Genomic DNA, 18,582 nt, shown 5'->3' with positions numbered 1-18,582 from the left:
ATTTTTGTTGTCATAATTGTGATATGTTTATGTGCAATACTCCAAGGCCTCATTACCTCATAGTAATTGAGAACAGTTTCCTAGAATTAGCACAAAATCAGCACAGACTTGAAATACATAGTAAATGGGAGCATTTTTGTTAAGTGTTAAGTCACACAGACAAACTACTTTCAGTCCCTGAAAATGGCAACTGGATTTTACTAAATAGCTGAAAAGAATCATGTTTTTTTACCTAACAATCCTCTCTAAATTTATTTTACACATGTCAATTACTTAGTAAGTTTTTCCATTTAATTAGAAGCAAGTCTCAAAGTCATTACAATGTATGTACATTGCCATAGATCTATAAATTAACAGACACCAAGTTAAAAATGTTTTTAGTATATTTTGTTACTTTTTGTTATTAAACTTTAGGTATATGCTTTAATAAAACATTTTACCTTTGGTGATTTAAATGTGTAAATTTACAAATTCTGACTGGATAAAACGTACCCAAGTTTTCAGTGTAGTGAAAGACTACTCTTTAATGAGATGTTTGATATAGTATATTGTTTTGTCAAATATTGTCATAAGACAGAATGTCTTGATAGTTTATTTTAACCATTCAAAATGACTCTTTGTAGGATTGTTTGGTGAATGAAGATGGAGTTTTCACAGATGCTGCAGGTCCTGAACTTCAAAACAAGGCTGTTCTTGAAGAGGGAACAGATGTGGGTGAGTACTGCATATGCTGATACTAAAATAATATGTTTTCTGAAAAGCAGCCAGCAGTAACCTTTGCTGACTCTTTTCCCATCTTATACTTTCAACAGAAACAAAAAGCTAAAATTATATTTTATTTTGCTGCATGGTTTAAAACGGAGTTTGGCACTTTTTCATCTTTTGCTTTTAAGTTGCTCTATTTGTTTAAACAAATCAGGGCAGTCAACAGGGAGTGAAATTATTTTAGAACTGTAGAGGTGGTAATCAGCAGTATGAATTGTGTGGAAGGATGAAATCAACTCTGGGACAGCATGTTTACTGAGAATCAGACACTCTCTCTCCATTTATAACCCTTGTAAATCACTGACCCATATAGGATAGTTTATGTATTAACAGTCTTGGGGGTCCTCCAGTGTTGAGGTGTCTTTTTGCCTTCCTGTAATCATGAATCCAAGGACCAGGTACTATGAAAACCTTTCTTTGCCCACACTAAGACTAAGGCTAGTTAGATCTGGTGTACTGCTTTTCTGGGGCTACACTCACAAGTTACCATAAAGGTAGTGGCTTTATTAAAACAACAGAAACTTACCCTCTCACAGTTCTAGAGTCTAGAAGCCTGAAATCAAAGTGTTGGCCAGATCATGCTCCCTCTGAAAGCTCTATGGAAAAATCTTTCCTTGCCTCTTCCTAGCTTTTGCTGGCTCTTGGTAATTCTTGGCTTTCCTTGGCCTATAGCTGTATTTCTCCAGTCTGCCTCCAGTGTCATATGTCCTTCTTTGCTCTTGTGTTTCTCTGTGTGTCCTCTCTTCTAATAAAGACCCCAGGCATTGGAATTAGGGCCCACTCTGATCCAGTATGACCTTATCTTAATTGCAAATTGCACCTGAAAAGACCCTATTTCCAAATAAAGTCACACTCAGGTACTAGGGGTTAGGACTTGAACATCTTTTTTGGGGACAACATTCAACCCAGTATCCCCTGGTTTCTCCTGGATTACCTGGAGACCATTTCGAATTTCATAGTATGAAAGATAGTGACTCTGAATTTGAGATGTAGAATTCTAGATGTGTTCGGTCATCTTTCCTTTGAAAAGAAGAGCATGTCTGGAGAATGATTAAGGTTTTATAGTTGCTGCTTTTTTTTTTTTTTTTTTTTGCCTGGAGATTCATAGATTATGCTTTTGCTGCCCATCAGATGACAACTCTTACTGCTACCTGTTGGCCCAGATTTAGTATTCCCTGGGAGTTTAATGTTATTAGGATTTTCATAGCACTTTTTTTTTTGAAACAGAAGTTTTCCTTTGTCTTTTAAATCCAAAAAATTTCTTAAATTATTCATTTTCTCCTTATCATGAGAAACAGAGTATTTTCTTCTTTTTTTTAATTGAAGTATAGTCAGTTTACAACATTGTGTCAGTTTCTGGTGTACAGCACAATACTCCAGTCACATAGGAACATGCATACATGCATTTTCATACTCTTTTTCACCGTGGGTTACTATGAGACATTGAATACAGTTCCCTTTGCTGTACAGTATGAACTTGTTGCTTTTCCTTCATAGTACTTTTTATTTATATCTAATGTAAATTGTTACTGTTTTTTTTTTTTTTAAGTTATAAAGATGCTTCAGGCTGCAAAGAATTTGTTGAAAGAGAAGAAATTGGTACACAGCTATCCGTATGACTGGAGGACTAAGAAACCAGTAGTTATTCGTGCCAGCAAGCAGTGGTTTGTAAATATCACGGATATTAAGACTGCAGCCAAGGTATAAAAGACATCCGACCGTAAGGGTTGGGCTTACCATTCCCTCAGTATAAAAGGTTTGCATGTGAGGTCGAGGTAGGGCTCTGAGAGTAGAAGGGATTGATGTTATTATGACTTGTTTTCATAAAACTGTAGAATTTTCCATCTAGAAGGATCTTGAGTTTCCATCCCTTCATTATACACTTGTGGAAAATCAGGCTTAAAGAGGTTAAGTGTCAGATTTCCTGCCCAGTCTAGTGAAAAGTAGCATAGAATGAGTACTTGAGTTTAGCAAGTTGTTTAACCTCTCAGAACCTCAGTATTCTCATCTGTACAAAGGTGATAATAATGCCTACCTCATGAGATAAGTGAATAAAAGTTCCCAGAACAGTGTGTGGCACATAATAGCCATTCAACAAAACTCTTTTAAAACCCTTTGCTTCCTTAAGATTGAAATTGCAATTCATTTGAAAAGATACTGCTTTGAGTTAACAAATACCTTCTGAATTGGCATTTTAAACATTAATATATATTTGAGCTTTCATTCAACACATACATGTATCTGTGTATGTGTATGTGTGTGTGTAAAGCCACAAACGACTTGATTATATTAAATGAAAGAGCTCAAATACACATTTGTTCACCAGGCTGGGTTTAGATACTTCGCTTTACAGCTTGTGTATATACATTACTATTGTTAGTTGGTTCATCGGTTGCCCTGGCAGTTTGGGGCCCTTGCCAAAGGTAGGCAAGCAATTTACATTTTCTACCTTCATGTAGAGTGGACGGCTGTGCTCTGGACTGCTTTTTTATTTTGTTTTTTACATTTTTATGAAGCCTGTTTTTCTTACCTGTAAGTGTTATAATTTGTATCTTTCAGCTCTGCACGGAGTTTTTGGTTGCAGAACATCTAAGTCTGATTTAATATACTGAAGCCAAGTTTTTTTTTTTTTTTTAACTTCTTTATGGAAAAATTTCAGTTGCTTCTTGCAGAAATAAGAGAGTAGAGTAATGTACTGCAGTGTTTCCATCACCCAATCAACAATAATGAACTTTCTGTCCATTTTATTTTTATCTACCCCTGTACCCATTATCTATACTTTCTACCCACTGAATTATGTTATAGCAAGTTTTAGGCATTATGTTTTCCATAAATATTAAAACATGTATATATGACAGATAAAGCCATTAAAATTTAATTTTAATGCCATTATTACCACCTTATAACAGTAATAGTTGTTCTTTAGCAAAATTGAATACCAGTCAGTATCCACATTTCTTGGATTTTTAATAAAAATGGATTGCAGATGGTGCCGTTCTGCCAGTAGGTGGTGCTACAAAGGGCTTGAGGGGAGGGGATTTATGGTAGTTCAGGTAAGAAAGTGTTTAAACCGCCTCTGAAAATATAAAAATGCTTTTCTTAATGGATAAAGAGACTTTTTAAAATGAAGTTACCATGTTTTCATTTTTATGGATATTATTTTCAAATATTTTTGCTATGTGATTCTTCTCTTGGTAATTGACAAATGAAATCAAATGCTAGTAGTTTACAACTTTTTTAAGGGGATGGAAGGAAGGAGAGATTGTAAATAGTAATTTATTTTGAGAAGGTGTTTTCTATGTTGTAAAGCATACTATGTAAAATTAGGTTATGTTGCAATCCTTGTCTACCTAAGATAGTAGCTTATTTCTTAAGCATTTTTTAAAATGCATTGAAATCAAGTTTAAATCAACTTAACTGTAGTTTAATAAAGTACAGTACTTCTACTAAACCTCTTATTTCCAGCTTTAATCTAGGGTGCTTAGAAATTAGTATAAAATTTCTTGTCACATCCTCCAAAGGCGAAGTCTGCTCTTAATATTATTTATTAGATCCTTTGTGGCCCCATTTTGACTTTGCCTCATTTGCTCTGAAATCTGTAGTTTTTTAGATTAGTTTGTTTTTTTGGGGGACGGGGACATGTGAATGACTATAAACATCCAAAATCAAGAACTGTGTTAGGATAAATAGTGACACTTCTAGAAAATTTGTTCTCCTTTCTCTCACTGGACTTGATTTGTGAATCAATTGCAGGAATTGTTAAAAAAGGTGAAATTTATTCCTGGGTCAGCACTGAATGCCATGGTTGAAATGATGGACAGGCGGCCGTATTGGTGCATATCAAGGCAAAGAGTTTGGGGTGTCCCGATTCCTGTGTTTCATCATAAGACAAAAGATGAAATCTTGATCAACAGGTAGAACTCTTTCTAAAATTTTTTGACATTTTAAAGTGAGTTGTATTTTCTTCAGAAGTGGAAAAATAGTAGACAATTGAGAACTCCTGATATATGTTAAATGAAATACTCTAAAATAATGATCTTTTGTGGGGGAGTAAAATATAAATTTCTAAAAGATCCTTTCATATGGTTGAAGTTTTTAACAAAGTAGATTTTTTCAGTGTTGATACTTAGAAGCAAAGCCTTTGATATTTTTTCTGTGAGAATTTATTCTTCCTGACCATGTGCCTAGCACTGTCCTAGAGTAAGGTGTCAGCAGTGCCAAGATGAACAGTGTTCAGTGGTGGAGCCCAGTATGCAATTTTTCTTTAGGAATCCATGTCTGTACCTTATTCTGAGTCTACTCTCCTTCTCAGTAGAAATAGTGCTATGTAATGTGTAGTTCATTTAAAATTTCAAAAACTATAATATAGTTGAATGCATGTAATTCATTCTAGTGATGATTCCATTCCTAGGTATTTCTTCTTTTTCCTCTAATTTTTTTTTTTTTAATTTGGAAAGATAGTACTTGAACTTAGTAAACAATTCATAGTAGAAAAGCTTATAAAGTAAAAATAAGATTTTTTCCTACTCATACACTAGACCCTTTTTTGAGGCAGTAAGCAAGACTCACATGGTCCCTGCCCTTAATGAGATAATAATCTAGCTAGTTTATCTTCTAATAAGATAGAGATGCTTTCAGTATTGTTGCTGTTATTAACAGTGGAAAGGGGAATATTAATAATTTCTTTTGGGAATACATCCTGGGTTTTCATTTGTTTTTAAGTAATTTTGTTTTAATTCGGTTAGTGGAATTATTAGTAAGTTATGCTATAATATGAGCAAAAAATTTGAGCACATTTTGGTAAATATTCTCACATTTCATCAGTTGAGGACCCTGTGAGGGTTTTAAGGGCATGGAGGCTAACATGTAATGGGGAATTCAGGAGATGACAGAGTTGAATGTCCCACCTTGGGATTTATCATAATTTTTGTAAAAAGGGTCTACTTTTTCATTGTCTGCATTATCAGTATTTCTTTAGGTGGTACTTTATGAATACATATATTTTAGGATTTTAAAAAATTGTTGATTACAGTGTTGTGGTTTTTTTTTTTTGTTACCTAGAGCCACATGTTAGGTAGTTCTTAGTACCCTTGGTGTGACGGTTCTTTTTCAATTTGAAGTATTCGTTGTATCATGACTTCATGGGTAGTCTGACACCTTATGGCAGCATGGCTCAGAGGGGAGAACTGTAGGCTCTCCTTCGGACAAATATTGGATCATATTGAATCATAAAACAGCTCGTTGGCATCATTCACAGAAGATACGGCATTGAGTATCAAGGATTTGAGGATTGGATAGGAAATGTGGGAAAGTATTTTGCAAGTGCTGGGATCAGGAGCTGAGGACCCAGAATGGGGACAACATAGCATGTGTGTAGGAGCCGTGATGTGACCACAGGGTATGTGAGGAGATAGAAAGAGAAACACCCAAGAAAGAGGGATTGGGGCAAATCATAGTAAGTCTTGAATATCAAGCTAGGGAGTTTAAGCTTTCAAGCAGGTATGAGGAATCAGTATGTTTTAGGGAAAGGAACTAGAGATTAGAGACCAGGAAGTCATTGTAAGGCTCTTTCAATATTATTACAATTTGGAGCTGACCTAAGACTCTTTGGCCTAAATATTGTTGCTTATGTTGTTCTTACAATTTAGAGCTTGATCATGTAAAAACTAATATCTTACTACCCCTATTAAGAATTAAAGTTGAGATAAATTTACACAGATATTGTTTAAAATTCCACACTGGAGAGTTTTCTTTTAAGGAAATGTTTATAAACTGCTGCCGCCATTCCTCATTCTTCTCTGTGTTTAGACAGCAGGAGTTTTAGGGCGGTTCCTTGAGGTGAGTGAAGTGGACCACGGGTGTATGTTAGTAAGCAAAGCAAACTGGGTTATTTGACCATGATTCAGTATAATAAAGTGGTACGTAGGTGGATTTGTCAGTGACCTAGGTGAAGTAAATGTGAGCATTTCAGAAAAACATAGGCAAATAATTTTCATTAGGTATTATTTATGCTTTATTTACAGCTGATACATTGACATGGTGTGTTACAGCTTCTCTTCTGCGCTTCTACCATTGTGTTACTTGCACAGTATTAGCTGCTTTCTGATTTCGAAGTAGCAGAGATATACAGAATATTGGCCTACAGAAATGACAGACAAACTTAGCCATATTGTCTGTCAATTCATAGGTCATTCTCCTGTACACCATTTCTCAGTAATGACTCTAATCCTCTTCCATCGTTGGGTCCTTAATGTGACCTATCAGTTGATTTAAGGAAGTGGATGTTAATTTTAATTATTTGTCAGTTTTTAAAGACTGCATGAAAGGTAATTTTTTTCCCATCCTTAATCAAATGAGAATCAAGGGACCATGATTTTTTTGTCTTTCTTGGATATGCCTTTACATTGTTGTGGGTTGGTAGCCATCAAAAGTAACAGCATCTCCACTGGAAATTGGTACACAGTCCACATGGATTTGCTGTTACACTTGGTAACTCCATTGGGCATGTTAGAAGTTTCCTTCTGCTTTTCTTGGTGAAAGTCTATAAATTATCTCTTAAGTGTACTTGTTTCACAGAAGAAAATCTTGATTTATTCATGTTCTAAATAGGTTGAGAGACCGATAGATTTGAGGTTCTGATGTTTAATTTTGATTTGAATTAATGTTTTCATTTGCTCTTTATACTCATTTGTATTTTTTTCAGGAAATAATTCCATTTCTGACTTTAATATCATTGATCATTTTTCTGAATCTAATATAATTCCATTATAGTTTAGTGGAAATCTATTCCTAATTAATAAAGAGAAATGCTTTAGCATAGAAATAATAAAAGTTAGAAACATTTGCTACCTAGGAAGGAAGAGACAGTTAAATTTCTTCCATTTCAAATGATTTAATCAACTTAGTATTAATGCAATAGTTAACATACATTTAGAAACTTAGCCCCTGATTTCTAGAAATTATGAGAAATTCCCTGGAAACAGGCAAAGAATTTCAAGTTTGTATGTTAGCTTTTGCTACCTCAAATTTTTGCTCATGTTAATAAAGAATGACTTTTTGGTGAAAAAGTTTGATAATGTTCATTAAATAAAAATTTCTCCAAAATTGTTTCTTGTCATCTTTGAAACTTAAGTATGGGATTAAATTAAAAATAGATTTTTCCTCCCAATATTTCATTGTGTTCTAGAATTAGACTTAGTAAATAAATATGAAACATTTAGCCTCTTACCTCATTCTTATTCCAGTAACTTCTAGAGGAAAGGTATATTGTAGTCCTTAACATGTTTGCTTTTATAAAGACAAAACACGGGAAACTGAAATGACAGCAACAGTTTCTTCATTACCTGGTAATCTCAGTGCTGTTTAATTTCCAATAACACGCTAAATACGCTTCGGCCCAGTTGATGTCAAAGTTCAGAATGATTGGTTGGTGTTAATAGTGGCTCGTACTTCCTAGTGGGTTTTCACGGATTGAAACCTAAGCAGGGGCACATAATGCATGTGTTTAGATAAGGCCCTGTGTGAAGTACAGAGTTTTATGATGGACTTACTGCTTTATGAAATACAACGTTAAGGTGGAAGCATAGCGATTAGGCAGCGATAAGTGGTTTCACCCACTTTTATCAGCAGTCATTATACTGATCTTTAGGTTGTAAGTTAACTGCCTGTTTGTGTTAGTAGAGGATATTATTAAAAAAGAAAGAACTCTTAAATTTCAGAAGACAGATTCTGACTACTAATATTTTTTCTAGGAGAATATTTAGTATCACTAAGAAAGGCCTATAAGATTATTTTTTAAAAATTTAAAGCACAATCTCAATTTCGTTGTAAAAAATTACACTTTGAAGTATTTATCCTAAGGAAACAAGAAGACTTAATGTCTCTTGTACAAAGATATATATGTAAGGATGTCTAATACAATCATTTATAAAAAATTATGATATGGAGAATAAAATAAGTCAATTTTTGGAAAGATGAATAGGTAGCCATTAAAAATGGTAGCTTAGCTCTTAATGGTTGCCTGGTACCCTCTGTGTGAAGATCTAGTAAATGTAGCCCCTCCCAGCATTTGATGTTTCTAAATTTTTGCCGTAGGGCTATAATAGTGTTTTTTTTTTTTTGAGCACTTATGCCACATTTACTTGTATTTTTTTTAATCCAAATTATCTTTTCAAATTTTTTTGAACATTACATTTCTCTTTATTTTCTAATCCACTATGGTTACCTCAAGTTTATAGGTTGTATGCATTTGTTTATTTTTATTGCAAATGTTGTTTTTAAAACTGCCACAGTTTTTTTAGGATCATTCAGACAACCAGAGTACAAGTCAGGAGAAAGTTTTCACTTTGTGATACCAGTTCTGTGCACTTAGATTTTGATTTGTTTGGACTGTGAGAATGTTTTTGTCTCTGGAATCTGCATTCTTATTTGTCATAAATTGTGTTCAGTTTTTATGCTGTAACTCGAGTTGTCTTTATTTTCCTGTTTTTAAAAATTCAAGTAATGTAGTAGTCTAAGAACTCAAAGTGGAGCTAAATCACAGAAGGTAATGCCCAGTAAAGGACATTCAGTGTATTAGGTTTTTATATTTCACGATAAGAAGTAAGGAGGCAAGTCTTGCTCTAAATGTTAGTGGGACTTGCTCTATTAATGAAGCAGAGCTTCTCTCCCTTCTTTAAAATGTTTCATATTTCTTTTGAATACACTGGAGAAAAAAACATGACTTCAAAGAATTAGTTTTACTAATAGCTAACACTTAACATAATACCTATTAATATGTGCCAGTCTCATCTGTATATGTTAGGAGGGACCCCAAAGTATTGAATTGTTTCCTTAGTAGTGTGAGTAGTGTGTAGTGTTATTTATAACAGCTTTTTTGAAATTAGAGTTTTAAAAAACTACTGCAGGATTGTTTTCATTGGTGTAGATGACATGGCGTGGTTATGTCATTTTTAATAAGTATTATTAGGTAAACTGAAAAACAAAACCAAACTTTCCTCCTCACTGAAATAAGAGATTTTTGTGAGTTAAAAGTATATTTGCAAATAAGATTTACATAATACAAGATTAAATTTATTCTTGTATTGAAGTACTATATTGTATAAGTGAATATTAGCAATATCCTTAAAAGAAAATGTATTAATTAAAACTTCAGTTTTGGTTAGACTGGAGGTGGTTGACGAAACTTGCTGGGATTTCACAGTTAATAATAACATGCCAGCTGCAAAATTGGAATCTTCTTTTACTATTTGGTATTTTTAATTATAGACACTTTAAGATACTTGAGTATTAAGTCTAATTCTAAAACTCCACTGAATTATCTGCTATTTAGGGGTATAAAAAAAGAACTTAGTTTCATTAGCGTTGAATTAGACGTTCTGAAATGAGTAAGTAAGTATCATCTCCAGGTGTGAGGTTACTGACTAGAATATTAGGACTTTTTTAAGAATACAATTTTTCACATAGCTGCCTTTCCCCTGGCTTTTCCCAGTGTTCATAGAAACTGAAGCACAGAAAAATAATGTGATGTATTTCTGTCAGTATCTAGTAAGTTGCAGGTAGACTCTGGTCTTTGGACTTGATGCTTGCTCTGTCAGCACGCTAATCTGAGACTCCCTGCTGCCCTGGCTTCATCTCTGGTTCACGCTTTCTTTATGCATGGGTAGTAAGAGTCTGTTTGCCTTTGCTTAGCAAACCCCAGAGAGGGAGGGGTGTGAGTTCACAGGTACAGTGTTTGTCTTCATAAATGAGTTAGAAAGGCTGAATGGAGAAGTGAGAACAAAACTGAGCCACGATTTAAAAGACATAGTTTCAAGGCCTGACTTTTAATTGTGTTTCTTGCTCAGGCTCATGGTTTAAGGAACGTCGAGAACAGTTTATCTGTCAGTTTAGCTACTAAATGTTTTTCTATGAATCCAGTTAGAAAGAGCTTATAAAGTGCTTTTAAAAGTATAATGTGTGATATATATATAAATGTTTTTATTTTCATTAATAATATTAATCTAATATCTCTACCTTATTTTCTAAATTGTTACGGAATTTAAACCATTTTCTCTTATCTTTGTACTATTTTTTATGTTTATTTCCAACACATTTAAAATTGCTTCACTGTTTTATTTTACCATTTACCTAAAATTACAATTTAAGGATAACATGTAAAAACAGAAAGGCAAAATGATGTTCATATTCAGAATTTTTCTTAATGAAAATTTCATAATTGGTATGATGTCTGTGTGTAAGTGTACTTTGCTTTGTCCCTTTTTTTGTTGTTCTTTTAAAGTAATAGCATTAGGTTTATTCAGATTTTCTATTATAGCGTATTCATATTTTCTTAACTGATAAAATGTTCTGTGTGAACTATATAAAGTAGTAATATGTAACTAAATCTTGTCATATAGCTAGGTAGTTATTGCACAAAGTTTTTATGGTCTCATCGCAAAAGTTTATCTTTACTGTTAAAGTCCATCTGAAATGTGTGACTGTATTAGAAATATGGATTTGTGCCCATTTAAACATTCTTATTGTTTATAATTTCTTCAAAATAGACAGTGGTTACATTATACTTTTTCAGTCTATCCCTTTGTAGTATAACCGACTTAGTCATTTCACACTTCAATTTGTAGAGCATATTTAATTTATAATACTCATTTGATTTTTGCTTCCCGGTTTTTCATAAACACTTCATTTTACGTGTGGATTATCAGACCCTGAGAGGGTAAATGATTTGCCCTACAGAGTCATGATTAGTAAGAAGCAGACCCAGATTAAGGACTTAAAGCTTTTCCTATGTACTCTTTCCCTTCCCATCAGCTCTCATGGACCTACACCCTTAGCTCCTGGCATTAATAAAGTGGGGTAGAAAGGAGGATAATCTGAAAGTTGGCTTTAGTATATGTATTTTAATCTTTAAATATTGATATGGATATGTGTTTTGGTAATCAGTTAACAGAATTTAACTGTTTAAATTTACTTCAAAGAATCAGTTTTAATAGTAGCTAACACTTAACATAATACCTATTAATATGTGCCAGACATCGTTCTAGGCATTTTATATACAAGCTTGATTAATACCCATAATAACTCTTAACGATGCTGTTACCGTTTGCATTTTGCAAACTAAGATGCGGAAATGTTGAGTACTTTGCCCAGGGGTCGCCTAGCTAGTAAGTGACAGACGCAGGAATTAAGCGAAAGCTGTCTGGCTCTAGGATCCATGTTCTTGACCAGGGTATTGTGTGACTCAGTGGAAAGCAGCTAGGGGAAGTTGTAATGTCAATAAAGCTGTGATAATAAATTAGAAGTATGTTACTCCTGTGAGAAACTAGTATGAAAAATTTTATCTTTGTCTTCCCAAAGACATGATCAGTTTCAGGATTCATTTGCTATGCGTTTGTTGGCTTTCTGTTGTGTGTTAAGCATGTGTTAAGTTTTCCTGGATGATTCTCATCTAGTTTGCAGTCATTCTGAGGGAAGTATCTAGGATCACTAAAATGTAAGTTCCACTAAGGTGGGAATCTTACCCGCCTTGTTAACTGTGGTATCTCCAGTGCCTAGAAAGGTGTCCAAGACACGGGAGGTTCTCAGTAAATATTTTTGAGCAGATAAATTATATTGTTCTCCTTAACAGAAGGGACAACCAAGACTTAGAGAAATTTTAGTACTTGTGTCTGGTCATGTGTATAAATAGTAGCAGAGTCAAGATACAAGCCTGGATATCTGTTACCAAAATGCTCTGATAAGGCGTTGCCTATTAAGCAGATGTGTTTGGACTGAGTTCTGTGAGCATTGAGGGGGTCACTGGAAATTTTTGAGAGGGGATTGGTGTGATAGAAGCAGTTTTAGGAATGCAACCCTGTCAAAGGTGTGTCATATCAATTAAATTACAGGTGTCATGTGAAGGAATGAGAGCAGGGGAAAAGTCAGACCATTGCATCAATCCAGCATTGAGGTGGTCAGGTTGGACTAATAGTTATCAGAACAAAGAACAAATTTGAGTAATATGTCAAAGGTAGAATGAATGGAATGTATTGGCTTAATTTGAGCAGAATTTGGAGGAAGTCAATAATTAGGAGGTTTTGGATATAGGTACTTGCATAGAAAATTGATAGAAAGGGGGAAATCAGTAACTGAAATAGAGGTATAAGTCCTTTTTTTTCCTTTAAGGGCTACATATGATCAATTTGATTTTATTTATATTGAATTTAAGATGACAGCAGGAGCTAAGCAAGCAAGTAACTGAAGATAATACCACTAAAGTTTAGGGGAAAAGATAGGAAAAAAATACTCTGCCTATAGGGAAAAATACCACTATTTCTTTAAAATGTTCAGTATTAATCAAATAATTAATTCAACAGTTGTGCCTTGTCTCCTCTAAAATAGCCAAACCATTGAGCATATTACTAAACTGGTGGAACAGCACGGCAGTGATATCTGGTGGACTCTTCCTCCTGCGCAACTTCTTCCAGATGAAGTCTTATCTCAGGTAAATTTCCACTTGTATTTAACAACCTTTGTTAAATTATACATCGCATGATTTAATGACAACACGAGAGATTCCTGGGAATTAAAAGGTAGTTGGATTATGTAAAGTTCACGAGTTTATTCACTATAAATTAGGAGCCAATGCAGTTAGAGAATAGACATTTCTGTTTAGCTGAAGAAACCTGGTATTTAGTATAGCGGTAGAGTGAGGGGTTATTTGTTACCTCATTGAGGACCAAGATTGATCTTAGCTGATTCGTTTGGCTCAGCAGATGTAACTGTGACTGGAAACAGGGCCTAACATGAGTGCATCAGGAGTTCGTAGGACATGAATTAGTTACCCGATGGCATCACACGTCAAAAAATCCAAATTGGAAGATAAGATAAAAATAGTTTATATTTATGTTAGTAAGTGTGCAATTAAGTGGCCACAGTCACTTTTACACACAAATGACACAGTTGTACTTAATTGTAAAATATCTTAAAGCATCTTAAATTTCACTTTAAAATGTGAATTTAATGGTTGTAAATATTTCATTTTCTCAAGACTTTTTTAGGTATTGTAAATAATGTGATCTTCACGTAATCAAAATGCTTTTACATTGTCTTATTAGGTTGGTGGTCCTGATGCTTTGGAATACGTGCCAGGTCAGGATATTTTGGACATCTGGTTTGATAGTGGAACTTCATGGTCTTATGTTCTTCCAGGTAATTTAAAATAATAGATTAAATACCGATCAAGCAGTTTTGAAAATATATATATGTTAAATCAGAAGAAATCTATACTCAAGAGCACTTTTTTTTTAACTTTATTTTGGAAGTAGATCTGCTATAATAGAATTTTAGATCTAAAGAGCCCTTGAAAGTCATTTAATCCATTTCTAAACTGTTTTTTGTTTTTTTCCAAATGAAATTTTTTGTAGAACCATAATACATAAGCTAAATAAAAATGGGAATTTTCTTCCTCCTTTCAGTCAGCTCATTCTCCTTGGCCCACTTGGCAGCCCCAAGTCACTCAGAAAGTTTGGAAATCACTGAAATTTTCTGACCCCTTCATTTTTGAGAAGAGGAAATGAGATTGAACTTAGAGTCAAATTAAGTGATAGTCACAAGCTTAATGAGTGTCAGACTAGGACTCAGGTACCCTGATTTTCAGTTCTCATTCTTCTGTCCTCCCTTCCCTTTTCACAGCTCTCCCCCTCTCTGTGCAGACAACTGGCTAATTTCTACTTACTCATAGTTGGGGTAAACTTTTGACTCAGTGGATAAAGAGGAAGGAGAGATGGGGCAGAAATTAAAGGTAGTAGTAGAAGGGACACATAAGGGGCTATGTTTAGATGAGAGAAAATACCTTTAAGGGAACTAGGTGAAAAATTAGAGGTAAAATGAAATTACACAGCTTGTCGTCACTGTGAGGTTAAAGACAAGGATCGGGGGGCAGGGAAGCAATGAGGCATCAGGTGGTTCCTCACCTCACTACTAAGTGCTGGGTTTTGCTCAAGAGATCCTGTTTGCTATCTGGAGCGAAGCAATGTGGGAAAATAGCCTGCACGCTCAGCCGGCCATTGCTGACGGGACTGAGAGGGATGGTCCGCATGTTTTCCTTGGGCTGTGCTTGTGGTGCTGGGGCTCGTGGCTGAGAGGATGGCAGCATCTTTCCTAGCAGCTAGTGTGTTCCTCCGTCTGGGTCTTTCTTTCAGCTTAGGGAATTTGGAAAGCAAAATACACATAAGTAATTCACACTTACTCTGTATTCTAGCTAAATGTACGTAGTAATTCATAATGATCAAGTACAAGTTCACGTATTAGTACAATGTTTATCATTTTTATGTAGTAATTTTCAGAATTATTTCTCAAGTTTTTCCTACTGTACTTAAGAGAAAATATTGCAAGTTTAGGTACTTTTGTTTTCCTAAGTTATATTGAAAATGTAGGCAAAAAACGCTACATAAGGTAGGTAGGTTAAGTCGTGTTATACAAAGGAAGAAGGGTTACCTCCTACCACATTTGGGGAAGCATCCTGAATTTCAAAAAAAGAGTATGCCATATGGGAAATAGTGTTTATATAGTATATTTCAAAGTTCATTGATTGCTTTGGCTTTGGTGAGAATTGGTGGTACTGGCATTGTTGCTTCTTAATTTCTGAAGTGATTTTACATTACTAAGTGCATCCAGTGCAAGTTACACCTCGAACCATTGACTGTTAAATTGCGTGAAAATTGTCACTAAAACCTATCTATGCTGCTGTCAGTGGTGCTGATGGAGTTTAGTCATAGTATTTCTAGTTTGTGGTCTTCTTTACCAAGTGTTTGACAGTGACAGAAATACTTTAGCAAATGAAATTGGTGGTAAAAAATGCACCTAATCAGAAAATTATTTTTTTCCTTCCACATCATATTTAGGTAATTAATTCAAAGAAAGGAAATTACTTTGTCACTTAAGCGTGTATGTTGCATGCACAGGAGGCTGCCAGAACATAAATAAACTACCTTCACAAATAATATACAAACCCAGTATTAGACTGTAGTTTCTACTTTTTCACTCAGATCTCATATTCCTTTTCCTCAAAAAAAAAGTATATAAATCAATCAAATAACAAAACTTTTATGAGATTGATCAGTAAGAATTAGATTAATGGTTTATATTTCATCCTATTTTCCTCCCTTTTAGTCTTTGGGGATAAAAAGTTTCAGAAGGTAGGTGGAAAGAATGAGGTGGGAAGGAGTCTAGATACTAGATGAATTCATAGTTCAAAAAGCCATAGAGCAAAGGTGATTTTCTTTAAAAAAAAAAAGGGGGGGGGGCATCACCTCCTTTCCTGGAGAGTCTTACTGTACTTTTCATTCTCAGATGGCTTGTATCAAATCTGATACGAAAACCAGCTTGATTCTGAGCTTAACTTTAGCTCTCAATCTCCATCCGTATCTGTTAATGTTTAATTAACACTATGAATTTTGTGATTACATATCATACATAACTAGTTTTACTTACTGCTGACAGACTTATGGCAGTGAGAGAGATTTGGCTTACGAATTTTGACATCAGGTCAGGCACCTGGTGAGTTCCTTGTGTGTTTCTTTATGAGTGGGTTCAATGCCAAAAGAATAGAGGAAATTGAAGCTTGAACACTTTCTGAAAAGGAATGGCATTTTTAAGTGGATTTTATATATAGGTAGTAAGTCATATCCATATTTCTAAAATATTCTTTAAACATTTATCAAAGACATTAATTATTGCAGTGATTTAAAAGTAATTAATGTTTAAAAAATTTTTAATAGCTTAATTTTTTTTAGAGCAGTTTTAAGTTCATAGCAAAATTGAGAGGAAAGTACAGAGAATCCATACCTGTTGTCTCCTTCCCCACAGGCTTCCCCACAGTCAGCATCCTGTGCCAGAGTGGTCCGTTTGTTACAGCTGACGCCTGACATTGACACCATCATCACCCAGGGTCCATAGTTTACAGTAGAGTGCAGTCTTGGTGATGTGCTTTCTGTGGGTTTTGACAAATGTATAATGGCATGTATCCACCATTATAGTATTGCACACAATAGTTTTATTGCCCTAAAAATCTTCTGTTCCATCTTTTCATCCTTCCTTCCATACTAACCCCTGGCAACCACTGATCTTTTTACTGTCTCCATAGTTTTGCCCTTTCCAGAATGTCGTATAGTTAGTCATACAGTATGTAACCTTTTTAGATTGGCTTTTTTAAATTAAATAATATGCATTCAAGACTCCTTCAGGACTTTTTATGGCTCGATAGCTCTTTTGTTGGTGGTGGTGATGGTGGTAGTGGAGGTACTGGGGATTGAACCCAGGACCTTGTGACTGCTAAGCATGTGCTCTACCACTGAGCTATGCCTTCCCTGCTCATTTCTTTTTAGTGCTGAATAGTATTTCATTCTCTGGATATACCACAGTGTATCCATTCATCTACTAAAGAAATTAGTGTTTTAAAATGCTCATTCTGTGTGATTTCTGATTTTTTTTTTAAATAGAGAAATAACTTGAAGTAAACAGAGAAAAAATATTTTTTTGAAACAGAAACTTAGATTTACAAATAACGTTTTTAAAAAGTCACCCTTTTAAGGACATATACGATACTTGAAAAAGAGCCTAGTTTCAAGATTTAATTATTTGTAGCATATTTTAGTAATTATATTTGGTTGAATTATTTTTAAATGTTACATACATTAAGAAGCAGTTTTGCCAAATAAGTTTGTTGTTGTTTCTACAACCTGCCTTATTAGTTCTATACAATAATCTTGCTCAAAATTCATCAATTCAGCAAAATTATACAAATTTAGTAATGAAATTGTAGATTGCTCATTTTTTTTTTGCTGATTCCTCTTTGATAGAATTTTTTAATAGTTGATTTTTTCTTTAAATTGCTGCCGTACCTAAGTCACAATCCTAGAGATACTGAACAGTTTATTTTTCCTTCTAAATATGAATCTTTACAATTTTCCTAAAAGTGGAAGTTACTGTAATGGAAATACTAACTTTTTACCACATGGTTAATCACTACTTTTCCTGAAATTTTAAGACTCCAAATATACTACTGCCTTCATAAGAGACTTCTAAATTTTTCTTTTACTAAAAGTTCTATTCAGTAGGGAAGAAAAGGATAAAAGATTTAAAAAAATAGGCAGAAAAAAATTGGCACCATTTCTCCATCTTATATGTGGCTGGTGTAAGTGTAATTTGGCACAGACTTACCAGAAAGGATGTTAGCCTTATGTATCAAAAGCTTTGAAGTTTTCTATCTTTTGAGTGATTCCACTTACAGGAGTCTATCCTGTGGATGTAATTAGTCTGGATGAAGAATTATGTGTGAGGATGTTCATTTCAAATAGTAAATGATTTGACTAACAACACAATGTCCATCTGTAGAAAAATGGCTAAAGTGACATGGCTTACATTTGTATGATAAGAGTGACAGACGTAGGTCGTGTTTTTGAACACGATGTATTAAGTGGGCATGGGAAGGTATTATTTAAGGACATGTTAAATGTTTAAGAATGCAGAATGCAGGAATGCAGGATGCAGACAAAATTCCCTGATTTGCTAACAAACTCATGTAAATATTGATAAGCGTGGACACAATACTGGAAGGAAATGTGCTGAAATAAAGTGATTATCTCTAGGTACCGGGAATATATGTGGTTTTATTTTCTTGAACTTCTCACTGTTTTACAACTTAAAGTGAGAATGTGCTTTTTGTGAAAAAGCTAAGCGTTACTCTAAGTAACTTACTGGAACAGAAAATAGTCCCAGTAATTGATTATCTGAGGTTAAGTGATTATACAGTATTAATTACAGTAATTCTATAGCACT

At 34.3% G+C, this 18,582-nt stretch overlaps 1 protein-coding gene across 2 annotated transcripts in view; it reads left to right on the top strand.

Annotated features, from left to right (window-relative positions):
- The window catches only part of IARS2 (isoleucyl-tRNA synthetase 2, mitochondrial), a 44,150-nt gene that overhangs the window by 13,398 nt on the left and 12,170 nt on the right, over positions 1-18,582 (top strand). For both annotated transcript variants that reach the window (XM_064477281.1, XM_031438399.2), the window contains exons 10-14: positions 624-714; positions 2,315-2,466; positions 4,519-4,679; positions 13,144-13,246; positions 13,860-13,953. In XM_064477281.1, coding sequence (XP_064333351.1) covers positions 624-714; positions 2,315-2,466; positions 4,519-4,679; positions 13,144-13,246; positions 13,860-13,953 — 601 coding nt within the window. The remainder of the gene's footprint in view (positions 1-623; positions 715-2,314; positions 2,467-4,518; positions 4,680-13,143; positions 13,247-13,859; positions 13,954-18,582) is intronic.

Source organism: Camelus dromedarius, chromosome 21 (genome assembly GCF_036321535.1).
Source record: "Camelus dromedarius isolate mCamDro1 chromosome 21, mCamDro1.pat, whole genome shotgun sequence".
NCBI classification, from domain to species: Eukaryota; Metazoa; Chordata; class Mammalia; order Artiodactyla; family Camelidae; genus Camelus; species Camelus dromedarius.
This window is presented reverse-complemented; position numbering and strand designations above follow the sequence as displayed.